Here is a 27,201-nt window from a genome sequence, read left to right as displayed (position 1 = left end):
AAGTTTGACGGGTGGTGGGGGAGGCATTTTATGAAATTTTTAAATATTTTGCTATTACCCATTTGACTTGTATAACAATATTTTGTGTTTTTAATTGTTTCAATAAGTTGGTGTTTAGAATATGCTAATCTTTGGAAAGAATGAAAATGGGCTTGGGCAGCTCTTAAAATCATGACATCTGTTGTAGCAGAGAAGGAAACATCAGATCAATATACTTTGTTCTAAAAATTCAGAATGAGTTTTAATATACAGTGTGTTTATGCTGAAAGTCACTACACAATATTTCCTTGAGCATCTGTGCATCACTGAATGCTGTTTAGGCCATCTATTTAATGGTACGAGGGCTTGCAAATTTGTTGGGGGGGATGGAGAGGAATGGCGCGTGCCCACGTGTGAGCTTTTCTGTAAGTCGGTTCTATTTTTGGTATGCGATGGAGCAGAGGTACAGGGCAAAAGTAGGGGTTTGGTTGCGATGTGGAGGCCTGTAAAAGCTTTCCTTTTGCGGGAAGCTCTTACCAGGTTCTTGGAGCAGTTGCATTAGTATCCGTGGGAATATTCGGGATTTAATTTAGCATGCTAGATTAGGGCCTAATACCTTAATTAAGGCTAGAAAATTTTAATACATTTCCCCCAAACCCTTTGTGGCTGATTGTAGTCAGACTGAAACAGACATAATAAGGTGCATCTCTAGGGTTTTCTGTTGTTGGCAATTTTATGAAAGTTGTTGTTCTTCAGAGTGATGAAGCTGACCAGTGAATGTAATCTTTAACAGAAAGATTTACAGATCTGACCAGACTTCTTAAAAATACTAATCTGAATACCTTATGCCAGTGACATGTCGAAAGTCTAAACACTTAGTACATTTAGACTAATGGTTTTACAAAAATTGTGATAACTATTTAAAAAAAGGCTTTGTTAATTGATAAAGCATCTTCTCCAGATGCTGCGTAATTCTCTTGTCAGTTCACATGTTTGGGATTTTCTGCTGTGAAAAGACTAAATGAATCGTCTGGACAAATTCAGGAATAGTGTAAGTAGGATTTTGTATAATCTATAGATTAAACATTTGTATATTAAGTTGTTGAGTAGGAATTCTTGTCTTATTTTTAAAAAAATCCCAAAAGAGAAGCTTGCTCACCCCTGTCTTCCCACTGCGCTTGCTCAGAGTGGTCTGTCCTTTCCCGCTGCAATCTCCTATTGTTATGGTCAAATGACCAAGGCAAAGTGTATACTTCCTTTTGTGTCCAGTAGATAGGGGTTCTTAATTGATGACTGCTGCTTTCTTTCTGACAGAAAGGAAATGAATGGGCAGTAGTGATTATAGCACATCTGTTTTCTGGTGAGCATCCTGTACAGTAGTGAAACTGTCTTGAAGGCCACTCTATTTCTTTTCCCTGTTCAGGACTAGTAATGAGTCCTGTCTTTGTAGTATATAGTCACTGCACTATAGGTGTAACACTTCAAAATCATGCTGAAACTGGCTTCCGCTGGGGAAGGGGAGAAAGAAAATAACACTCATACCAAGGACGCCAAAACTGAAACATTCACTCAGCTTTTACTACAGTTTCTAGGATGCAGTTTCTACGCCTGTGATATTGTTGCCCATCTCCTTCTTGAACATGTATTGCAACATAACTCTTGGGAGTGCTGAGGAACTCACTGGGGAGCTCTGTGGTGTGCTTCTGCCCTCCTGGAGAGGGGCTGGGGATGGAGTCAGGAGAAGCTCCTTACCTGGCTTTACCTGGGGACAGATGAATGATGAAGCATAGGAAAGGGTCTGGCCTAACAGAAGAGGGGACTTGAAGATGGGAGAGACAGATATCTGGGAAAATGGCTGAGAGAGGCCAGTAAAGCAGCTGGGTGAAGTAGGCACAGGATGGTAGTGGAGTGTATCTGTATCACACCAGCCACAATTTTTCCTCATTTTTTCCTTTCTGACTCCTGTATTATAAAGAAGCAAGTGAAAGTGGGATGCTCTCTGTGCAAACCCTGAGTGTGCCTACAGGGAACCGTTTTGTTCTCTCTTGCCTCGCAAAGTGCTTGAAGAGCCATTAATTGAAAAAGCTCTCTAAACCTGAACTTATTTTGTCCTCTGTTCCTTCCTTTTGCTTTTATTGTGTTTAATTGGAACATTTCTTGTAAGCAAGGTGCCAGTACCCTCCTCTTGCACAGACTAAATACTTTGCTACTTAAACTGATAGTGCTTATGTTGAGCTTGGGTGAAGCTGGTTAACTAAAGTTAGCACGCTAGATAGTGTTGCCCTCTTTCTTGAGGGTTTCTGATGTGTGACAGATAAAATTGGGGTTTTTTCAGCCCTTTCTTGTCACTTGCTATCCCAAGAACTGCTCTGTCCCTGCCCTCTTAAGAGAAGATCTCCATCATGTAACAAAGGAGGTGTCAAGGTGTACAACTTCATATCCACAAGATGCTGTTTAGCTGGAAGCTTACCGCCTTCCTTAAGCTAAACATGTTTTTCAAATAACAGATGTGCATGGCCACTAGAGTTGGGAGAAGTGAGCAAGAATATACTGTACTGTAGGTGAGCATCAACATAGCTGAACACAAAATTCGTGATACAATAAATGATTCATGCCTGCAATTAATGCCCCAGTGATACATTTGCCCTTATGGTGCTGGCGAAATGGGTGTCAAAACTGAGACACTTCCTTTGATCTGATTTCTACCTGCATTCTAAATTTGCAGTCAAGGTAGATGAATCCATTTATCCAGCATAGATAAGGTTAACTTCTCCCATTGCTGCTTTTCCCTGATCAGATCAAACTTCAGAAAATGGAAAAACAGGTGCCATAAAAACATTTTTAAATTGGGTACGTTTTTTCCCTTCTTTCTAGTGGTGAAGTTGGTCTTTGTAGCTTGTCTAAGGGTAATTTAAGCAACTAAGTAATCCTTTTGCTTTCTGAGTGAGATACACAGAGACACTGCTCATGCCTCCAAAGCCTTTTAAACATCTAGCCTATCCCCATAGAATTTCAGACTTATCTTGCATCTGTTAGTGAGCGTTATGTTGTAGCTAAATATTAGTCATGGCACCAGCCAAGTAATACTGAAAAACCCACAGAATCAGCTGAAATCCCTTTGGTCAGGTCTTTGTAAATTCCATTTTATGGATCTCTTATTGCATTATGGTAAGTTTTACGAAAAATAGTAAACTGTTAATTTGAGATTTTTGCAATTCTAAGCACTACAGTGATGTATTATTCTGCGCTTCTTGCATGACTCGAGAAATACTTGAATATTTCTGTGATTTAATGTATTCAAATTACTATACAGAAGTTTGCTAAAATGTTTTTGTTGTGGAATCCTGGCTTTGGGAAGAGATGTGACTTCTTTCATCCTGAGCTGAAGATGCAGTACATGACTTAGAGCAGGACTGTGGATTGTTTTACAAATTTTTCAGAGACAGCTCTTTGAGTATTGATGCATTGAACGCTACACACACAAACCAAAATCCTATTAAAAATGTAGAAGTACTTGTTCTGTTCAGGCAGATATTCATTAAAGCATGATACATAGCCATTCAGTAACAGAAACTTCAGCAAGAACTTCAACCTCTAAAAGAAAGGTTAGCTACTGCTTTTATCAGCACGGCCATCACTTTGAAGATACTAAACATCTGGTTTCCTTCTGGAGAATTATGTTCTGTCCACTTGACCCTTTGTAAAAGTAAATATTTTTATTAGTTACGTTATGTAGGAATTTGAAAAAATATTTAATACATGAAAAAAACCTGCTTTGCATGCTTAGCTTCAGTTGCCTAAGTACCGTTCATAAAATGCTGTTTTGTTCTTGATTGAGTTTCTTTTGTAATTAAAAAGCATACCAGTATGGAATTTGGTAGGAGACACAACTATAATTTTCCTTTCTTTGTTTTCCTTCTAAAAGAAAATACCCCTCTTTTTCCCTTGCTCCCTTGTCACCTCCCAAGAGTGTGTTTGTCACCCCCACAGACATTTCAGCCCTAACTTCTTTCCTTCAGCTGTGGCTGTAAACTGTACTTCGAAGGTAAATCCAGCCTGGATTATGTTTGTTTACTATATAATTTCGACATGTGAAGTTACTTAGTTATTGTCATTCTGTATTTTGTAATTGGGTATTAGACTCTTCTGTGATCAAATGGAGATTAAAGATTATTGGAGACGTAGCTTCTCATCCTATTTTCAAGGTAGAATAGAAAGACCTTAAAAATTATAATCGTTATATTCGTTTCTTCCATGTGGAAATAGATTACTTAGGAAAAACACCCTCCGTACATACAGGTTTAACACTAATGTTGGTTGTCTTGTGCTAGTATGAGAGTGAGTGGATATCTATTAAAATATACAATGTAGCCCTTTAAGTAAGGAAAGGCATTGACTTTATGAAGTGTTACACCTGAAAAATTATTTAAAAAGTGAAGCCCCGTTAAGAAATTTTCAGCCAAAAATTTTGACGGAAAATAGGAATTTATTGAAAACAAAACATTTCACACAGGTTTCAAAAACTGTCAGCAAGAGAAGTTTTCAAGATACAGGATTATAAGAAAATCTGGTTCAGCTCCATGGAAAAATAACAATATAATTTAAAACTGAAGTGAATATTGTCTCTCTGGAAAGTTCTGTCTCTGGTTGTTTTTTACTATTATTTTTATTTGGATTGCAATTTGTCAATGGTCTCTACCTCATCCTCACAAAGAGCACAGATATTTTCAAAATTCTACTTTTTATTTTTCCGTAACTCAGAAACATAGCTTGCTAGCTGCTTCTAGTGTGCTGATGTTCATTTTTGAAAATTGATCCTATGGAAAAGATTCTTTTGTTGTTTTAATGCAAACAGTCTGAAAAGTGTCAGACATGACGTGACTCAAGTAATGACAAATGATTCCCTCTGTTCCTTTTTGCTCCCAGTTTGGCGTGTATTAAAACTGTAACTGATGACTTATCAATGAAGTTAAGACCTACTCCAAATTCTTACAAACTTGGTTTGTCTGATTATTATTATTGGTCTAAATTGTGTTGCTTATGTAATAGGCACCATAACTGCCTGTCTCTTTATTGGATGTGCCAGTGTTGAGACTTTATTACTGTTCAGGGAGAAGTGAAGCCTTTCAGAAGACTATGCGCTACTTTTAGAGTAGAGAGCTTTTGATCAAGTGGGTTGCAGGATAATTGAGGACGCTTATGCCAAATCTGTCTAGAATCTAAACCAAAAACACAGAGTTTTCTGTGTTTATTTTGGGAATAAGTTCATAGTTTTAAAGTTTGCCTCGTGCATCAATGTTTACGAGAAATGACATTGAAGTGGACTTTAAACAGCACATTATAATTTGAAATGTTGTTGTCTCTCTGAAGCACATCTGGCAATGCAAGATCTGAAGCTATTAATTTGGCCAGGACAATGAGCTCTTTATGAATTGGGGCTAGCCCATTGAAATGAGTTTGCTCCTGAATTAGTGATGATGGAGAGTGGGGAGTTTGGAGTAATGACCGTCTGCTGGGTTGTTAATGTCCAACAGCCTTCGAGAGACACAGTGACACCTGTGGTAACACGCTTGTGCTGCCTTAATATCTGTATTGTTACAATGAATAGATCAAGGAAATAAAAGCTGGATGAAACTATCAAATTTAGGGGTTGGATGTTTGTGTGATTTTTTTTTTTGTTTGTTTGTTTGTTTTGTTTTTGTTTTGGGTTTTTTTTGGTCTGTATCAGAGGACTGTCTTCTAGGGGTGGAAGTTTACTGCTTGCCCACTGGAGTGGGAATTCTCAGTGGGGGGAAGGAAAAAAAAAAACCGCAAGAAAAACCTATCAACTAAATTTACCATTAACAGTGTCATTTGATTCCCTTGCCCCCCGGGAGAGATGAGGCAAAAAACCCTAATGTTTTTCACTCTGGGGACTGGAGGAGCCCCACACAAGTGCCTTTGTGCTTCATCTGCCATGGTGCGACAGGGCATGTATGATAATCAGATGAGTCCCCAGCTTTTCATCCCTGTTGTTACTCTTTCCACGTGCCTAGGTTACAACCCAAGATGTAGTTTAAATGCCCAAAACAGTAATTCTCATAAAACCGTTTTTCAACACTGAGAGTAGTGTACATTTCTTGATATTGTCAAATTACATTTTGTCTTATCTGTATCCTTAGCAGATGTAAAGGATATAGGTACTTGAATAAATTCTGTAGCGTAAATAATTGTATAAATGAAGGATGCATGAAATTCCCCTGCATGAGCAATTTCCTTCTCTGCTTGCCTGGATATTGGTCTTCAAGGTGAGTGACACAAGCCTGCTGCGTGCTTGCTGGAAATGAGATTAGCCACTGAGGGTTTTCCTTAAAATGAATTGGCAGTACTGATAGAAAAATGCCTACTTCGTTCTGTGTATGTGGAAAGCATAATGTAAACATGCATTTATTTATAAATAGGCATAACACAAATATGTTAATGTCTCTATAGTGTTGTACTTCCTGCTGTTGACCTTTATCACTCAAAGTAAACAAATAATTTTGCCTTGATGATCCTTATATGTTAATCTAGGAATGCAAACCTGTACTTCCAAAGATGCTATTCATGGTAGGTGTCTTGAAGATGCCAGTGTCCGTGGTGTTCTGATATGATAGGATGAATTAAAGTGTGGAAGATTTCCAAAGTGTATTTCATACTCTGTGTAAAGTGTTAGTGCTTAATTCATGCCTTTTGGATGTAGGGTTTTCACTGAAGTCTACAATAGCAGGGTCACGCTTAGGAATAAGCAGAGTGCAGCCCTCCCGGGGCAGACGTAAGCAGCCCAGAGGAAAAGCAGGATGTAAACTACTGCCTGATAAATCAGGCACTGGGGAACCCATGTGACATCTCCTTCCAGTTTGGAATCTGTGGGGCATTTTAGTGTTCTTCCTAATACATCTTTTTTTTTCCATTTATTTCAATTGAAAGGTTGAAAACCTTTATTTCACTTTGTATCTTCTTATAATCTTGCTGAATAAGTGCTCTGCTGCATCAGTTAAAGTAGATCGTTGATAGAGTCCTTGCAGGGTGGAAAAAAAGAAAACTGCAATGAAAGCCCACAAAACATGTATGTGGTTGAAATGGACTTTATTATCTATTTCAGTTTTAATACAAGCTTAAATTGGAAAAGGAAAAGAATGGTTTTGTAATTACTTCTCTGAAAGGAGGAGCAGTTCGCTTACTTCCGTAGAGAAATATTCTGATTCTTCAGCTTCAGAGATTTGAAGCTGGTAGTTAAAACAGATTATCTGTAACGAATAATTTTTATAACAAATAATCAAATAGTTGAGTTTTTGTGTAAATTTTACTGACAGCTACCTTTGGAAAAAGACAAAATAATTCTAGACACCCTATAAAAGTTATGTTAATTCAACTGTCTGGGTCTTACGTGATCCAAACCTGCTTCCTTGTATCTGTCTGTTTGGGTTTTTTTCCCCCCATATCTATTTTGCAAATAAAGCCAAATAATAAGAATGATTTGGCAGAAGTACCACATGGATACGTGTTTTAAAATAGAGAAAACTTTTCTTACATTTAGGTGTAGGACTCAAAACTTTCAAAAATAACAGATAATTTTGAAGTTTGGTAGTTACTTCAACCTACGCTGTAGGTTTTTTTGTTAAGTATGCTGGGTTCTTATTTTCCACAAAATAGGGTAGATGCTAAAATGACTAACAAGTTTTGGGAAAATTTCATCTTTGTTTTGTAGTAATTATGATTCATTGCAGCTTCTTCCAAACTTTAGTGGCTTTTCCAACTGTACTGGAGTTGGAGTTAAAAAGAAAACCCCAAACCCCCCAAAAGTCCCCAAACCACAAAAACCTCCCCTCCATTAAGGGTCGTTTTTACATTTCATGCTGGCCTTAGCCTGCTAGTGTCATGGGGATGCCCAGACTTCAGACTAGTGTCTGGAACATTCATAAGAGGACTTTTCTTGCTATAGGAGAGCTGGGCAGCTGCCTCAGAACTCTCCTTGTGAGACACCTCTCGCTCTGTCACAGCTGAAGGAGGCGTCCACCAGGTGTTGGGCTACACAGGAGTGGAGATCTTGCAGAGAAAGGTGTCCACATGTATGGAGACAGCAAATGATGCTTCTTTTTGAAAGGTTTGTGTCTGAGCCATTTTAAAGGCCAGGACTGAAAGGTAGAATTGAACCCTGCCACTGCCAGTGGTATATGCATAAGGGAAGAGTAGTTCAGTTGAATGTAGCTATACTTTCTGCTCTCCAGAGCGTATGGTTGTCTTTTTTTTTTTTTTTTTTTTTTTTACCCTGCCTGTTCTGCTTTTTGTGCCAGTGTGTGTGTGTCTGCCTCTGGCTCTCCATTCAGAGTTCTTTTAAATCTTTGGAGTTTGTAACTAAAATCAATTAAGAGAAAAATGCTTGAAACTACATTTTAGCAAAGTTTGTGAGCATAGGTGGCCTGAGAGTGCAGTCCTATATGGTTACATCTGTATTATATTCAGATGGGCCTAAGAATGTTGCCAGGCCTGGAAGAAGATGGTTTATGAGATCATGTATGATTTTGGGGAATTATAGCTAGCCTTCTCCCCAGACAGTTTCCAGGCATTGCTCAGTCCTAGTCCAGTTCAGCCATCACTTCTGAGACATGGCTTTTATGCACCCTGCTTTGGAGACTAAGATCATTCATTAGCACAGATGTGGGCTATTTTGTCCCAGCTTGCGCTTTTTGGGCACATTTAGTGCTTTAAGTATAGCCTTTGTGTTTCCAGTGATGAAACTCTGTGATGTGAGCTCAGCTGTTATTCAGCATCAGAGAAATCTGTAGGTTGGTCCGGTGATCTTGTGAAAGTCTTCACTGTGGGGAAAATCAAGGTTCATGTTTTATTTGATGTGAGCACGTCTGCTCCTTGGACTGCATTTCTCTATTGTACAGACTTTTTAATCCCTGGCATGGACTAAGTCCACTCTACAGTGTTGCTATTACTTTTAAAATAAGTTAATTTCTGGATTTTTTTTTCCCCTAGGAAAAAATGGGGGAGCTAGGGACTGAGGATAAGAAAAATTTTATAAAGAAGTAGAAGAATGCAAACTGGCATGGCACTTGCTAAATTGACATGCCTTGGTGGCTCAGCACACAGTGCTGACCGTTGGGCAAAAAGTGATAGCTGCTTGGGGATACCCCTGGCAATACTGCACAGGCTGTGGGGACAGTGACGGGATGGGAGAGAGGTAGAATAACTGTCTTCAAGTAGTGAAGAATAAATGCTTCTTCCTCTGCATATTCCTATTGCCTCAATGCTGCAGTAAGGCTCAGAGAGGGCTGCAGAATATCATTTGGTGATGAGATAGAGTGGTTTCCTGCTTTTTGTGGTAATATACATGGCCCTTTGTGTGTGTTTGAAATACAGCAGAGACTTTTTTTTCCCCTGTTGCACTGCTCAATAGGCTGACATCATCTCAGAGCTAAGGCTGGGCCAGGTGGTGTCCTCGCCTAGCTGTGCGTCTCGCTGGATTCAGCGGAAACTTGGTGTCGTTAGTATGCACCCCGTGTGCCCGTGTTCCTCAGAGTACAAAACGTGGGCTAGGCAGCAAGAATGGAGGAACTGGAATTTTTATGTACCAAGGATGGAATTACATAACTTGAAACGGCATTATTGGAATACTTCTGTGTTTTTTGGTTTGGTACATCAGTACTTAATATTTGAATAAACCATTAAGGTTTATAAATGCTTAGCTGTGTGTCTTGGCAGTGCTTTAGGTTTTTTCCCAATTACTAAACTTGAGAGGCTGTTTTGCAGAAGGTTCACTTAAGCCTTTTCTCCCACTTTTAAGGGAAGAAATAAAACTTTCATCTGAATTCACTGGGCTTAGCTCTAAGAATACAAAAGACTCTGGAAGCTGGCTGAAGGTCTTGCTACTGACTTGAGTAATATCCCCTGGAATATTTATGTTAGTCAAGCCCCCTCCCACCCTGCCCTTACCTGCATTGATTTGCAGTACTAGGTCAAATGACCAATGAAATCCAAAGCTTTGCCTCTGATATATAGGTTCTTCAGAAGTTGTCAGTTGTATTCCTGTGGCCTGATTTTATGTTCTGTGTTTATGTAAGTTGCTGTAACTGGAAAAACATACCCACCTCTACTGCATGTATAGTGATTTGTGAAGTTAACTTATTTGTATCCCTCCACACTTCCAGTACAGTGCGTAATATTTACATGTCGTTTGAAACTTCTTGACATAATTTTGGGAATTATATCGGTTTTACCTTTCTTAATTGAGAACTGAATTCCTTTACGTGGCCGTTTGCTCTTTTTCATGGCTTTCTCAGGATAGAAATGAAATACTTGACTGTACTTTATGGCACCTTCTAGTGTTGTTGAAGGTATGTGTCTTCATCTTCAGTATGCATATGTGATGCATCTTTCACTCTCTTAAAATTTTACTTGGCAGGAATAGATAGGAAGAGAGACATCTGTTTATCAGTAATTCTGGCATTCCAGCTAGGGCAGGGAAAGCTGACTGCTGAATGCATGATTTGTTTCTGATTGTCTATGAACTATATAGAAGGAGATGAAGCTTCACTGTTCAGTGCGGTTAAAATGGAAAGGTAAGAAAGGTGACCTTCATCACTGGTGCGAGAAGGTCATGGTGCAAAAGGGTGAAGAAGGTGAAGAGAGGAGAATTTGGACTCCTCTTCTAGGTGAAAAGTGTCTGTTAGTTTAGAAATTAAAAAAGCTTTGTAACTTTAACATCTCCTAAAACTATACGTTAATGGAAACCCTTTGCTGACTACCCCTTAATAACCTGTGTTCAAACATGGATTATTCCTGGAATCGGATAATGGAAAACTGATCATTCCTAATGATAGCTATCCTTGAAATAACTTTAAAACTAAAGCACTGAAGGATTTGGCATGATTTTTTTTTCCTCCTATCACTTTGAAAGTTACAAAACAATGCGCACTTCACCAGAAAAGGTGTCTCTTGGCATGAGGTGTGAATTACTAGGGTAGTTTCAAAAATCTTACAAACCTGTGAAAGATTCTCAACAATTGTATACTCTTTTATAAGATGTTCATGAGGTAATGTCAGATGACTCTTATTTTAGTACAAAAATAGGTATTTCTTTGTGTCTGTGTTTGAAAGCTAAGTCTAAGTTATCTCTTTTTATTTTCTGAGGAAGTGAATGGAAGTCCTGTCAAAATGCACAACGGGTGAGACTCTATGCAGTTGTTGAGAATTACTTATGAACAAGTGATTTGTTCAAATCATGTCTCTTAAATTGATGTAGAAAGGAGAAAAACATTCAGCTGAAGGAAGTTGCCTTTCCAACTATAACATTTGTAACTGATGTTGTTTTTTCCCCATGTGTTTTTTTCTGAATAGAACTAGTGTTCTTACATGGGGCCAGTAAAGGTCTGCATTTGGCGATGTGATGTTTAGTAATAAATCCGGCTTTTCTAAGAAAGCACATTGGTGATAAGAAGCTTTGTATGTTTATGGCACTACAAAGGGAGGTTCCTTGTCTGGAGAATACTGCATTTTAACCTAAAACAAATGTTTTTTCAGCAGTTTGTCAGCTGCTTCTGTCAAAATGGTCATTCAAATTCCCTTGGAAATTGTGGCAGGTTAAATATTGTTACTGTGTGCAGTTTCCCTTTTATCAGTTTTAGTCTCCGAGGCTCTCTACTTGCGTTGATCATAGATGGGTGAAGTAATTTCCTTTCTCTTTCTAGTCATATTTAATATTCCATATTCTTTACAGTGAAATCTACATGTGCGTGCATTTATATTTATGTATGTGTAGACAGAAATTGTGATTTGCTGGAGATGAAGCATGAATGTTATTTGAAACGATACAGTTTTTCTGTGCTCTGCTGTGTGCACGTCACCAAAACGAATAGGACTAAGCTTGCAGTTACAGAACTCTGCTGAACTGGGGACGTGTTACTCAAAGCTAATATACAGCGAGAGGGCCCTGGCTTCTCCATCACCACTAGTCAGAGAAAATATGCTGCTGGCAAGCCACGCTTCAACAGTTGAGCTCTGGAGTGGCTTGATAAATAACGGAGTGTTTTTACAGGAAATGTCCCAATCTGAGTTATGAGGCCATTGGTTCAGACAAACTGCAAGTGAATGCGCACAGTGCTGTTAGTTTGTCTGTTATTAATTTCCTCTCTTTTTGCCGTGTGTGCAGTGTGTATCTATGTATATATATGTACAGACAGATGTATGTATCCTCAAAGTAGAGAGAAGGAAAAGTTGGAGGAGCGTGAAGTGGTCCTGCAGTCAGCTGCCTGAGCCACTCCTGGGGGGCAGCCAGGCTTGGCGTTCGGCAACTGGAACGTGTCAGGGCTCAGAAAGCTTTATCCGTTGACTCTTTTATGCTATTTGCTGTGTTCGTTGCCTGATGTTATATACTCTGTGATGAAAACAAAACCCCAGAAATTTTCATCAATCACACTTTACTGTAGTCAAAAAGTTAGATGTTTTTTTCTGATGGCTGGCGGGGAAAAAATGTGTTTCACGGGGTATATGTAAGTAACTTTCATATTCACAGCTGTACTTTGGCTAGCCATTCAAATGACAGTTTCTGGAAAAGCCAACTGAGTATTACTTGCCTAATAATTATAAAGCCCATGTCGAAACCTCTAATTTCAGCAGTAATACCGTGCTCAGGCAATTGCAGCAAACACACAAATCAGCTTTGTAGGAGCCCTTTTCCTGGTGGTTAATCTGTCAAACTGTGCCCATTCCTTTCCTTGCAAAACATGATGGAGTCCTGGAGAGAAAAGAAGGTAGTGAAGGACCCACATGTAAAGTGACAATTATCCATTATCCTAATTTTAAGTAGGCTTCCCTTTTGTGAGCAAGCATCAGCAATGCCAAACCAAACATTCCTTTGTATCTCCCTTTTTTTTTTTTTTTTTCCTTTCCTTCTCCAGCTCTCCAAAGGAGTTTACAATTAAGGGGAAAAATATCTTTCTCTCTTGTTTACTTGGGATTAATGTTGTTTAGGAAAATTTTTAACAAAGTAAATGGACCTTCTGGACAGTGCTGACATTTTTGTCTTTCATCAGTATGATGATCTTTTGGAAGTTCTGTGGGTTTTTTCTATAATGAGTTTTCTTTGAAAAACTGTATTTTCTTTGAAAATATATAGTGAAGCCAAACATATTATAAGCATTTTATAGAAGAGGTAAAACAGCCTAATCGGAGTTGATTCATACCAATTGCTCTGTTATTAGAAAAATTCGAAGAAAAATAGCTGTGCCGTGACAAATGTGCACATGAGGGAATAAATTTGTGATTTTGATTTGGTTCAAAGCAGCATTTTGGGTTTTCTTTTTCTTTCTTTTTTCTTTTCTTTTTAGGGGGCTGTCAGAAACATGTATTTAAGTAGAGAGAAGAGATACCCTAAAACAGCTGACTTTGAAATAGACTTATCTGTATTTATACTCTTAAAAAAGCACTGGGCTGTTCCCTAGTATTTGAGTATTTACTTTTGGATGCACCTTATCTATTTGTCAAGTTGTCTGTGAATGTGTTTTCAAGGTTTGCGTTACATACTGGCTATGTGAGTTCAGGAAGATGTCATCCCCTATCTCAGTGCCTTGACTCTGGCCTTACACAAAGCTAAAATATATATGAGTTTTCTTCATCCCATACATATTAGCTTTTCTACTGACCTTAAAATATCAAGAGTTTCTTTGAAGGAGGGGTATAAAGCTTTCATTTAAAACAAAACAAACTCCAGAAAAAGCCTTTGTTTTTATCATATTCCTGTGATTTCATGAGAGACCACCCTGCGTAATATACGCAGCCTGGCATCCTCACTAGGTGCATGGCAAGGTTATTTCCATTTTTCTGTAAAGTGAGTGTGGCAGTGTTAGTGAACTTCAGCTGGCTGTCAAGAAATTTTCTGTAACAGAGATGGAAATGTGAAAAGGAAGCGTCAGAGGTGGAATGTATGCAGACATGGTAAGTATGTTTCTCCCATAGTAACAAAATTCTTCATATGTATTGGAATCCATGGGTATGTTATCAGTGTCCAAAATATTTATTCGGCACATAGGACTGGATTCAGGTCTGTTTAAGGCTTTGCATATTATAGTTTACTTTCACTGTTATTTGACTTGCTTGCTCTGATTGGATTCCTCGTGCTTCAACAACAGCTCTGCTTCCTGGCAGCCTGTTTTGATTTTATTTCCTCCAGTACTTGAGTCTGTGGTGAAATGATGAATTTGCACAGCAGTGGTCTTTTCGAGACAGTGTGTAGTGGTATCCTAAGCACAGGCATCAAGCAAAAAGAGAAGTATCTCTTCAAGTGCTACAACACAATACCTGCAAAAGAAAAGCAATTTTAAGGAGTCTTAAAGCCTGTGAAAGCAGGTATCAGGGGCTTTTTACTATGTATGCCAGACACACAAGTCTGGAATTTTCTTGTTTTGTTGTGTTTGTTCTTTCCTGTCTAACAGAGAAATGGGATTACAAAATGACCGTTAGGATGCAATCTGGGTTAGTGCCCTTGTTTGTTTAGTTGTTTTTTTAATTGCTGGGCTTTTGTCGGTTTTTTCAATGTTTGAAAGGGGCATGGAGCAGCAGCCGCCCTTGCCCTTAATCAGGAGTCTAAAGCTGCAGCTGGTGAGCACCAGAGACTTGAATTGGAGAAAAACTAAAGAGGGAAGCTCTGCGTGTGTGCATCTGCATGATTGTTTGTTAGACAAATCAGCATCTCTCCTAATTGTAGCAAAGTTCAGAGCTCTGAAAAGGAATTTGAGTAATTCTGAGATCAGCACTGCTGAAATTCTTTCCTCTTCAGTTTCCTTTCCTTAACCATGTGCACTATAAAGCAACTTTTGTTATTGCTGAGTGTAACAGGTTCATATCATGCTCTGGAAGATGTTTGTGGGGGTGTTGTTTTGGTTTTTTTTTTTTTTAATTTTATTTTATTAACCCAGAACTTTTGGCCCAGTAGCGAGGTTTCTGTTGTACCCTTCATTAGAATTAAATCTGTTGGAAACTGAGACCTAATGCATCTGTAGTTGTTTTTCTTCTTGTAAGAAGGGGAGATGCTAGTGACCAGTAAAAATACCAAATGTAGATTTTAAAAAAAACCAAACAAAACAGTGGGGATTTTTTGCTTGTTAGTTTGTCTGTTTTTTTTTTCTCCAAAATTAGTCAAGACACCTAGCTGGAGTGTGTGTACGTTAAAGGGTTGGATGGTACGGTAGGCAAAGCAGGAGCACAGCTGTAGAGTTAATGGTTAGAGACTGTATTTGGCTGTAACTCCCTCAGGTGACGCTATAAAGTGACTGTGTAAGTTCTTACAGTATTGAAGAATTTGTCAAGGAAAAATTTTCATGCTGCTAGATGTCAGGTGGTCTCTCTGGCAGCTGTCATCTTTCTAGATATGGGTTTATCTGTTCTTGCAGTGTGAAGACTTCTGCTCTAAAATCCTTTGGTCGTTTTAACACTATAGCTGGTGTACATTCATAATGCTTTTTTTGTGCTTTTTCAGCGCTTTGTACTTGCATTACTGAAGAGTTACAATTTAATGGTACTGGAAATAAAGTCTTCTAGTAAAGAAAATGTTGAACTGTGTGCTCTTGTGCATGCTGAGGCATTTGAATGGTTTTCAAACAGTTTTGTTTTAAAATTTGGTTTTCTTTTTGTGGTCCTAATTAGTGCTTAACAGTTGAACTATTATTATGTAAAAAGTGAAATTAGAAAACAATGTAATGATAGCTTAATTAAAATATTTAATTTCCATTGTTGTAAATTTAAATAACGAAAACTATGCTGTTGCCTGTGTGGGGTTTTTTGTGGGTGTTTTTTTTTTTTTTTGCAAATAGCTAGACATAATGCATAACGTGGTATTAGTGCTTAAATTGCACAGAAAATGGCTTGTCAAGGAGTATATTTCTTGGAGTAGATGGCAGAAGCATTTTGCAATACAATAGCTGTACTTGGCGGCTATGACTTGTTACTGCTGCCCTCATACAGCCTGTGCTGGGACTTGCTTGTAAGTCCCTAAATGTCTCGGGTCTGACCTACTGTCCTGCTCTTCCTTGTTTTTCATCAGAGTATATGTCAGGCTCATCCTGTGATGAGCCATCTTACCTAAATCTGCCTAGTTTCTCAAGCTGAGATGTGAAAGGTGTCCAAAGCATCAGACCTACTGTGTGTAAGCAAAACACGATCTTTTGATGGATTTTGTTTGGCTCTGTGGGTTTTTTTTAAACTCTTGTGAGGACCTGGGAGAGGCCTGCTGAGATTAACTGCTGTACAAGGGCATGAGAGAAGCAATATATGTGTATGTATCTTGAAAAATTCCCAGTGCTTTTGAAAAGAACTGTGGTTTATTCTAGCGATAGAAAGTTTTGAAATAAGCAAAAGGTGCTATAGTGGCTTTGCTATCAGGCTATCTAAACGCAAATCCAGAGTTGAGTGCCTAGCAGGACTAGTCAGATGTGCAAAAGTGATTAGGATTTGTAGCGCTTGCTTGGCATGCTGGCCAGAAGGGCTTGGCAGTTTCTGCTACAAGGGTTTAGTTTTGTCTGCAAGTGAAGCACTGTGTGGCACTGTAAGGAGCAGCTAGTGCCACCTGCGGGAGCTTTGCTGGAACAGATGGCTTTATAGTTCAGAGATGCATCGTCATGTGAAAGTGCTGTCACGGATTTCCTAGTACCACAGGAGGGGCATTGGGTTGTTTTCTGTCAACTTTCTGTACAGCACGATTATATGCAATGTAGGGCTGATCTGGAGCAAAGTTGCACATGTTAAAGGTGATATTTTCAACAACGCCCATTAACAGTTGATCTTTACAGAAAGAAAAATACTAGTGGTTAATTGTACTAAACTAATTCAATTCAACTGCACTGTAATGACATGAGTTTGAAAGCTGCTGCTTCTGCTGAGCTGATAAACTGCTGTGATCGACATCAGGGTAATGCACCAGGAGTAAACACATATATTTCACCACTAAAAATGGAGAGCTTTCTCCTTAGGCTTTGAACCTCTCCTCCACGAGGGTATTTGGGGATGTACAGGTTATCTGATGGAGTGTCAGGCAAAGTTTTGATCCCTCTTCCTCCTCCCAGAAGACCCTGTGGGGGAGGTTTCCTCTGTTTCACTTGGCGTAGTAGCAGGATATGTTGTTAAGTATGGAGGCTTGCAATGTGGTTGGATGCAGACCAAATGTTGAGTAAGTCTCATCTTTTCAAAAAGTTCATTCTATACAAAGTTTGAAGGAAGAAGATATTGTGTCACATTCCCTCCTAGACTTCATATTCTGTGTTACTTTGTAAAAAATATGCTGTCTTGACTTGCAGACTGAATCACAGTGAGTAGTTGCTGAACTTGATCTTTTAATGGGTTTGAAAAACCATGACCAAAGCCTTGGGGTAGCACTGGGAATGGATTCAGAGCTATTAGAGAGGTTGGAGGAGGAGGAGGATGTATGCATTGCAGTTAAACCACAGAGGAGCCAGACAGCTCATTCCTTATACTAGAACATTTGTGATGTTTTACACATTCAAACACAGTGAATTACAGTAAACCAGAATGAAAGTGACAGAGGGATTCTGTGATTTGGTCTTTGCTTGACAGGAAGAAGTTAGGTTTTTTGGATTACAGCTGCAATATGGATGATTAGCTCCAGAAACTATGCAGAAGATGCTGTAGATTTATGCTGTTTTGAAGAAGGGGGCAGGAAATAGAGTGATGTTACTATGACTTCTGTTGATGTGGCAAACAATGTGTAGGGGAGGTTTTGCTCCTTCTTGCCAACATAGATCGGATGGTCTTGTTTGGACCAGCTCATCTCTTGGTGCAGTTGTCTTAAGTGCCACTGTGGCTGGCCTTTCCGAGGAAAAGAAGGTGCAAGGGTGATCTGGTTTGGGAAAAACAGCAAAATGTGTAGCATCTTACCAAAACAAAACAAAATCCAAAACCCCAAACTTGGAATGTTTCGGTACGCACTGATGACTGGGGAAAAAAGTCTAGGAGATTTTTGTGGGACTTTGAAGGAGAGGACTGTTGGAGAAGGGAAGCCCTAACTCACACCCAGAGCTCTCCTGGAAGAGAATGGAAAGAGCCATTAGGATTCTGTGCAATTTTGAAGGAATAAATATTAACTTGAAATAACACTTTAAACTTAAACAGGTATTGCTATGTAACTTAGAAGGGCTGAGGGGTGGTGGTAAATCTGAGCAGCAACGAGGCTTGATGGCATGTAGTGGTTTGTGTCCTTGTAACTTCTGTCCTTTCTGTCCCTGTTATTTAGAGTTTCTCTCAGTGTCACTTCTTGGTTCATGTGAAAGAATTGTGTTAGCGTTAATATATCAACTTGCTTTTATGGTTTATGTGACCTGGGATCAAAGCTATTCTCATGGGGTTCAGAGCAGCAATGCATCTGCTCCAGAAGGGATTTTGTAGGCAAACAAATGGCAAAAGCTACATCTGGGATGGATGTCCTTGTTCTCTAACAAAGATATGTGCAGTATTTAACAGGCAAATGTCAAGTTCTGGTTGTATTACTGTGAGTGAGAATTTTGCCACAGCCTGCCTTGGAGTCTGGAGTTCATCCTGCAGCCTAAGACTTTCTGAATGCTGGTTTTGGGCATTCGTGAGTAGTTTGGCTTTCAGAAACACAACATCCAATACCGTTCACCTGAGAAGTGCAGCAACCTGGCCAGGTTATGTGTGGGCATCTAAGCGTCCTTATTTATTTACAAAATATTTCATGCCAAAAAAAGTACTAATAGCCATTTTCTCCCACCCGCTCTTTTTTTTTTTTTTTTTTTTAAATTACAGCAAGAACAACTAATCCAAACACTGATTAAAAATAAACCAGCAGGTGGCTTTACTGTTAACAACCCAATGTGTAGTGTGGAACTTCAGGGCAGGACCTGTTTTAATACATGTATTGGTCTGTATTCATAAAGCACTGACTGTTTAATCTGTAAAAGGCTGCATTTAAAAATGTAATACAGTGTTTTAAGGGGACGCTTTTGTTGATTGTGAATAATGTGGCCACAACACAATCTTAATATTAATGCTGGTTGTGCCTCTGGAAGGTGGGAAAGAAATGCAATGTCTGTCTGAGGTACTGTATTTGAAAAGTTTTTGAAGAAATCCAACCAACTTCCTTAAACATGATCGCTTCAAGCTATTCGGAACAGATGTAGCCTAGGGTCCAGGGATTTGACCCAAAGGAGGAGGTTCAGGTTAGGTTTTGGTGAGTGATGACTGTTGTTCAACATAAATACATAGCTGGACTCCATAGTTACAACTGCAAACAGTCCTATGATGAACAATAGTTTCTTTCAAGCTGCTTGATGCTTTTTTAGAATACAGCAATAAGTTGTTGTGAGAACAAAAATGGAACAGAAGTCTTCTCTCCAATGAAAACTTCTCCATGAATCTTTAAAATTGAAAATTGATACTTCAATTAATAGCTCTTTTGAATAACTGAAAGCCCTTAATATTTTTTAGCAAAGTACAGTTAATTTAAGAGGCAAGGACTATACTTGCCTGTGAAATGCAGGTAATCTGCATTTTTCCTGAGCATGCTTTATTTAAAAGTATTTTTTAGTCACTGAGGTGCTATAAGTTTAAATGTCTCTTCCATGAATTCAGATATAGCATCCTATTGAGTAGATCCTCTGTTCAAAGGAACTGATATCTTATTTTTTTATAACATTAAAGCTGATCTGCAATTTTTAGCAGCTCAGGATTTTAAAGGCAAACTGATCTACTAGAAGGAACAACAGATTTCTTGAGCTAGGACCTCCCAGTATGCCCGTTTGGGTGGCCCTGGCTGATTATGGCCTGTGAAAATGCATGGTCATACAGCTGAATGTTTTTGGTTACTGTTAAAGAGTTTTGCTTAATTAAGAAATGTAAACAGTATGGCTGTGTTTATTCATAAATTATGAATGCATATGTATTTCAAGATCTCTTACTGGCATGTTCTGTGAAAAAGTGCTCAGAGGAGTAAGCAATAGGTAGCAGCTTTGAGCGTTGAATTCAGAAATACCAAATACCCCATGGACTACTAGAACAGCTGAACCTAAGATGCAGAAACAATTAAAGCTATATTGATAATTATATTGCAAGAGTATTTGGAAGGGTCTAACAGGAATGTTTTTGTTAGGTACATTCTGTGATTGATCCTGAAATTATTATTAGTAGTATCTCAAAGTTTGCAATAAGATTGTTTAGATAAGTGGAGGTTATTTGTATAGAATGTGAGCAAGAATTACTTTCTTTTACTAGCAAGCTGATATCCCAAATGCTGCTTCTCTGCTGGATTTCATGAGTCCTGCCTGGCCTTACTGCAGAGAGAGATTTACTTTCCTAGTCTGATGAATAGTTAGAGATTTCCTTACTAGTTTAAAACCAGGAACTTTATAAATAAATAAAGGAATGCTAAACTTTGATTTCTGTTTTTTGAGTAATTCAAAACTTTGTATGTTACAGAAAACAAGAATGGAGTTCAGTGGTTCTTTAAATTTTTCCTCCATCCACTAGTTTTGTTATACCTGTCAGAGAAGAAAAGCAAAATAAATCTTACAAGAGTTAAGTTTATTGGGGTTACATGAAGAGAAATCTTGATTACTTGGTGATATGACTAGGAGTGATGAAATAGGCCATTTTATCAAAAAATGTGGAATTTTTTTAAAAGTTGTTTAGTATGTTCTTCAATTTCTAGCAACAGATAGTGCATTAGTGAGAGAAGGGCGGGAAGGCATACTTTTTAGATATTAATATACATGCATTTCTGTACTTTTTAAAGAAGTTACTTAAAATACTATTCTGTGCCACATAACTGGACCTCAGTTTTCAGGTGTAATTTTTAAAATTGGCAAAGCTATGGGAAAATGTTGAAGTCTTTATACAGGTCCTGTCATGTTTGCACCTGGTCGAACTGTTCTGGTACGATTAATCTCCCGTGCGATTTAGAAAAACTAGGAAACGGCAACACGTTTTACAGACTCTTTCATTACTGAAAGCCATTACAGAGAGTGACAAGTGCTTCTAGTTAGTGTTCTGAAGATGCACTTTTCTAGGCACAGGAGCTGACTTTCTTCAACCTGTTATAACTGTGTTAAGCCTCCCTTGCTACACTTACTGTAATGCAGAGCTGCTGTGTTGGTAAATCTGTGCAAAAGCATTAGTGGGACAGTAGTTTTTAAATTGCCTTGGATTATCCAAATGAGTTCTTGAAACAGCTGTTGTAGCTGTGGAAAGTCTGAACCTGTTCAATAAATACCCTGGTTTCCAGCTTTCAATTTACCATTCTGTTATTAAAAAAGCCAAGGTCATTCAATGCCCATTTGAATCCCACTTGGTTTTGTGCTGGGAATGATAGGTCGTGCTCCACAGGGAGGGGTGAGCACAGGCCCTCTTTTAAGTTCCAGAGATGTGACCGCTGGTAGCGTAATGCTTTCTGGTACTGAGTTTTGATGCACAAAAGCAAGCTTATCATTTCTTTAGAAGGCCAAGTAGAAAGAAATGTTGGTTTACTTTAGACAAGGAAAATTGGACTTGTATAAATAAAAATTAGGGCAGAAGAGGCCAGAAAAAAAAAGTAATTTTTTTTCTTGCTTGTATTTAGCAACTCTACAAAATGTCAACAAAGAAACCCAAAATTATTTCTAGGACTACCAATTTGTGTCATTAATGTGTCAAGTCAGTTACTCCATGAGCATTTTCAGGGCTAAGTTTATTTACATGTTTACTCAAACCAACCAAAAGCAGAAAACAAATACATGGATAGCCGTGGCTCTTTATTTTAAGCATGTAGCTCACTGAATTTGTGGTATGAAGGGATTTATTTAAAATGTAGAATTAACAAAAAACATTTTCTTGGATTTTGAAATCAATCACAGAAGTAAATATTGTATTTATTGATATGATTTCTTGGTTCATATGCACTGTGTGATTAACTATTTCCTATCAAATATACTAGTAAATCACTGGATAACTGGAATTTGATTTATAAACTGGTGCAATGTTCACGGACAATATGTAGTGCATTATTGGACGCAGAGGGTTGGACAGGAGCTTGCCACGTTTTAGAATTAGTTGGTGTATTTATTCTAGCCAATTGCTTTGATGATAAGCATAGGTAATTAAATTTAAGTGATCTATTTAAAGAACAAATTTATGTTTTTTAAATGTCTTCTGGAAAGTAAGTTTCTGTTTTAGAGCAAATTTAGAAAGGATTTTGGAGACCGTTAAGTGTTTATAGTTGTTTAAATCCTCTGTTGAGGACGCACCTGTTTATTCAGTTTGTGACACCATCCAGCTGTGGTTTGTGAACTCATGTGCACAGACCTTCAGGTGGACAAGCGTTATCACTGTTAATTCTAGGGAGTTGAGAGAAGATTTTTGGTTAGTTTCAAATCTTCAGTATGTGTAATGTTGTGTGGATGAAACATCTATGTTAAAGACAAATTCATTCCTGAGTAAGACATCGTGGATTTTATCTTGAGTAGAGATGAATTGGTTGATGTAGAAAATCATATGTAGTAGAGTTTCCGTCAGCTAAAAAAGAATTAGTTTGTGCCTTAGGATGTGCTAGTGGATTGTAGCCTCAGGTGTGTCTAACACTTCTAGTCATTTAATTCACTTAGATGTAAAAGGCTAAGTATACTTGTCATTTGATAGAACACCTGAAATACTTTTTGTAACTTAAATTGCTAAAGAAATCCTATGTATTTTGTATAGTTTGGTTTTAATGTAAACCCAAACCCTTTATTGAGTGCTAGGTCAGAAATGTTTTCATTCTAGGACTGGTGACAGAATTCAAAACAAGCCCTATGAATTTGAGAGCAGAATAATTTAAGGGGAAAATAAAAGGCCATTTATATGTGTTCAGTGTCAGTTCTGCTGCAGGGTGAGCCAGGGATGTCTTTCATAACCCTGGCTCTGATGATCGTCTGAAATTTGCACTCTGAATCTGCTCTGTTGCCTCAAGACTGTTAGAAACAAGGTGATTCAGTGATTTCATTAGGAATTAAGGCTGTACAGCTAAAACTCCCAATGCTGTGCGCTCTGTATAGTGCTGTACACAGCACTGTGCTACGTGAATTTTCAGCTGAGGTGAAGTCCCTGTCCCGCCTGGCGCACAGCCTCTTTCAGGCAGAGAAAACTGCTCTTCTTGAATTGTCCTTTATTGATGCACCCTATCTGATCTTGAGGCTTTCATTGTATAGAATGGAGTGTCAGTCCAGTGGGTGATGGGAAACTATTCAAAGGTGCTAAAAAGGAGGATACAAAATCCCAGTCAGTATGTGTTGGCCACATGTTGACTGTCGGCCAGTACCACAGCGGGTACATAACGCTGCTCTAAGAGGAGACAGGCTCGCTGCCTTCCTGAGAAGCCTTTTCTTCTCTGCCTGCTGCTGGGATGGAAAAAAGGTCGGTGATCTACAATGTAGTAAAGCTTTAAGTTAATGGGATTTTATGTTTAATGCAGTCTGATGTGACCCCCTGCATGGCGACTCTTTCATTACCTTCAGCAGCTCTTCCATCCAGTTCGTAGGCCTCTCGCTAGAAATTCACTGAGGGGGAAAAAATATCCAAGCTGAAAGACAGAAGTTCACCAGATATAATTAGTGCTTCCAGTCTACCACTGTAATTTATTAGAGGGTCCCTTTGTGCATGCATACCTGGAAGTACATCCAGGTGATAGTCTAGCGAATGGTGTTGCAGCTAATCTCTAAGGAGTTTTGCTTGTTTATGTATCTTACATACAGACACGGAAATTATGAAAGCTGAAAACCCATCCTTTGCAGGGGTCACGGGGCAGGGGATTGTCCTACTGAAACATATTGATTTTGATGAAGAATGCTTTCTTTGCTTTGTGTCCATTAGGTTTTACTAAGCCTGTGTCTGCAGCGATGCCGGATAAAACACCAGGTGGTACAGAACCTGTCCCCAGGAGTGAAGGTTAGTAGTTTTCTTTCTTTTTTTTTTTTTTTGACTGATTATTGAAGGAAAGAAGTATTGTGATTTTGTGAAGGATTCTTCAAGTCAAAAAGTGAGTTTCCCTGACTGGCCTTAAACTTAAGGGAGAGCTGAATTAATTTTATGTGTGCATATTTATGTAAATAGCAGGAATTTTTCACTTGTTTTTGTGTAACCTTTTTCTCCTTCCCTATCCCATCATCTGTGATAGTACTAAAATATATAATGAGGGGGGAGGACCAGTGGGCTGCTAGGATTTCAGCTTTGGAGAATATGTTTTGTCCCCTTTCAGTAAAGAGATATTGACTGAGGCCAGTATTTGATATGGGATACTTTATTCTCATAGAACCCAAGCTGACATTTAAAATGTGGAATGATGGGTGCAAGGAGGAATTGAATTTCCATTGATTTTAGTGGAAATCATACATTCTTTAAATGTTCCATCTTTCTGAAAATCAGATCATTTTTTTCTTCTCAAGCCCCATTAACTTCAAATTCCCACATCTGAAAGTTTGGTACTTGGTTTCAGGGAAAATTTTTTCTTTAAAACCAGTTGTAATCCTGGTAATTTGAGTCCTTCCTCAGAATCACTGCTGAACATTTCATTAAATATTTTTATAAAAATCTGCTATTTCATGTGAAGGTTGTGAGGTGCTTCTGGCAGTTTTGTGGCAAAACTTGTAGTAGCTCTTGTATATGCTTGTTTTCTAAATGTGTTAAAATTACACTGATGATATATGTTATATACTGAATTTCTTTTCTCACTGTGCAACGGTGCCAGATACTGCTGCATTTAAGTTCTCTAGGCTCTGAGAGGAGTTCTGGTAAACTAAATGAGACATAGGGATGATGTAAAACTTTCAGATGAAATTTGGGGAAAACTCACTGTCTGTGAAAGGTAGCTTTATTTTCTCTTACTGCATTTTAATTTACCACATAAGCAACTTCCAGTGAATGAGTTGTAAGGTTTGCTTTGGCTTTACATTGGGAGTTAGAGAGGGTAAGGCTTGTGATAGCATAGAGCTGTGGGCAGGCTGGGAGCAGGGATCTGGGGGAAGGAAGGGGAGGAAATGGAAAGAATCATGCAGAGCACCATTAATGATGCTCATGTGGCATCATGTGGCCATCAAACCAAGATTGATTCTCCTCCTTACGCTGGTGGTCAGAGATTGATGCCTGTGAAGAGGGATGGGTGAGGACTGAGAGCTAGCATGTGCATCTGTTAGACACTGAAAAGACAACAGTCTTTGATGTTAGGACATCCCAGGTACCAGTTTCCAATCATTTTCCTGCTAGCTCCAGCCCAAATTAGGAGGTTGCAACTGAACACAGGATTGTTCATGTCTAGGTACAGGAGAGGGAGGCAGGAAGCTCCTTGTTTCATTTAATTTTTGGAAGACTCATGAAGTTTCAGTGTCTCTCTGTTTCTGTAAACGTAGTTTCATTTCACCAGAACTGCCAACAGGTAAAAAACATTCCAGAAGCATTTTTCCAGTTAAGCAGGGATCTAGAAACTCCCCTGAGGACCTTGTTCAGTACCTTCAAGGTCTGTGTGTTTTTCAGTAGCTTCTGATGTCTGTCTAATCAAGCAGACACATAACATAGTGTCCTGCACATTATTGAGGAAAGCTAAAATTAGAAAGCTTTCAGACACCAAGTTTGACTAGAGTGTGTAGGGATACCACAATTAAAAATCTTCTCCATGTATGCTTTGCTGTACATTTTGAGGGAATTAGTGCAAATTTCCTATGACTTGAAATCTCCCATATACACAAAAGACACATGAAAAATGATTCTGTGCAATTAAGAAACTGCATGTATAAGGTTGTATAACTGTTTATGTATTCTCTCACACATACAATATCCCCATGTATATACATATATAGGAATGTGTGTATGTAGGCCTTCAATCATGACAGCCTAAGGGAGCTGTTCCCATGGGTGGCATGGTGAGTGCCAGCCTCCTGGGATCTGCAATTTTAGGGTTCTCAAGGCAGTGGGCATGGATGTGGCAGGGCTTTCTCTGGCACGCTGTGCGTCAACTTTCATGCTTGGTCTTTGGAAATAGTCTAACTTCTCCACATTATTTTTGTTTCCAGATAATATTGACCTTCCTTCTCTCCCTAACTTAATATGGCAGGTTTTTCACTGAGGTATGAGGAACCTGAAAAACAGATAAACTACTTCTATGGAAATGAGCTTTGTAGGTTTTGAGGGGCAACAGGCAATTTCAGTGAAGTTTGCTGCAGTGTGTTGGTTTTCATGATGCTCTATTCTAGAAACCACTAGCAAGAGGAAAAAAGGCTGAATAACTACCAACAATTTGAAATGCTTTTTTCTAGATTGTAGTAACACATCCTCAGGTACTTTGGTGGATCGCTAGTGATGTTGGCAAAGAAAGAAATTCATACAATAAAATACAGCTAATGAAAATGAAGACTCAGCATTATCAAATTACAGTTACAGTATTCTGTTGCGATAAGACCTTATGAAGGTCAAGCAGTTTGTATCTGTTAAAGCACATTTTTGTACAATGTTTAGTAAAATGAAACTTGGTTTAATCTGGATGCTTTGTTTTTAATCAGTCTTCTGAAATGAATTTTTACATGTTAAAAAAGAAAAGTGAAATAAAGAATAAAAATGAATTTTCACTTAGACACCTGTTCTTAACTCCTGATGAAAAATGTTCTACTAAAGACAAAACATTGTACTATAGCGTCTTCTAATGATACTAAATCATTAGTGCTGAAGTTAGAACTTTTAGAAGTTGGTTTAGTCTCATAAATACTTTTACTTTCAAAGAATGTTACGATAACTTTTACAGAAAAGAATTGCCAGGCATATGCCAGTGGTTGCTCTAGCACTGACTTAAAAATAAACTTCTGTAGTCTTTGATCATATGTATCTCTCTAGTTACTTAGCGTTTGTACAGTTTACTAGTATATAGAAATGTTTTGCTGGTATGACTGAGTCAGAATTAAGAAGTGATTAATTTCTCCTGCTTAAAATATGACTGCTACTTACATGCATAAACATTTATGTGAACTTTCTTAATTATTTCCACACATCTTATTGCTGCTTGGTTTTTTTCCAAATAAATGTTCTTGCTATCTTTTTTTTTTAAATAAAAACAAAACAAAGCAAGCAAACAACAAAAGAGAAGGCGTATTTGTTACAAATTTCTAACAATTAACCTTTCATGTTTATAAGGGTCAGGTTGGGTTGAGCAAAGTGTTGGCAGGGTAACTGATTATCTGGAAA

General features: G+C 38.4%; 1 protein-coding gene across 3 annotated transcripts in view; it reads left to right on the top strand.

The window, feature by feature from the left end:
- Positions 1 to 27,201, top strand: part of PLEKHG1 (pleckstrin homology and RhoGEF domain containing G1) — a 139,641-nt gene that overhangs the window by 17,531 nt on the left and 94,909 nt on the right. For all 3 annotated transcript variants that reach the window (XM_075087943.1, XM_075087946.1, XM_075087945.1), the window contains one exon: positions 23,848 to 23,922. In XM_075087943.1, the coding sequence (XP_074944044.1) occupies positions 23,848 to 23,922 (75 nt within the window). The remainder of the gene's footprint in view (positions 1 to 23,847; positions 23,923 to 27,201) is intronic.

This window comes from Phalacrocorax aristotelis, chromosome 3, assembly GCF_949628215.1.
Source record: "Phalacrocorax aristotelis chromosome 3, bGulAri2.1, whole genome shotgun sequence".
NCBI classification, from domain to species: Eukaryota; Metazoa; Chordata; class Aves; order Suliformes; family Phalacrocoracidae; genus Phalacrocorax; species Phalacrocorax aristotelis.
This window is presented reverse-complemented; position numbering and strand designations above follow the sequence as displayed.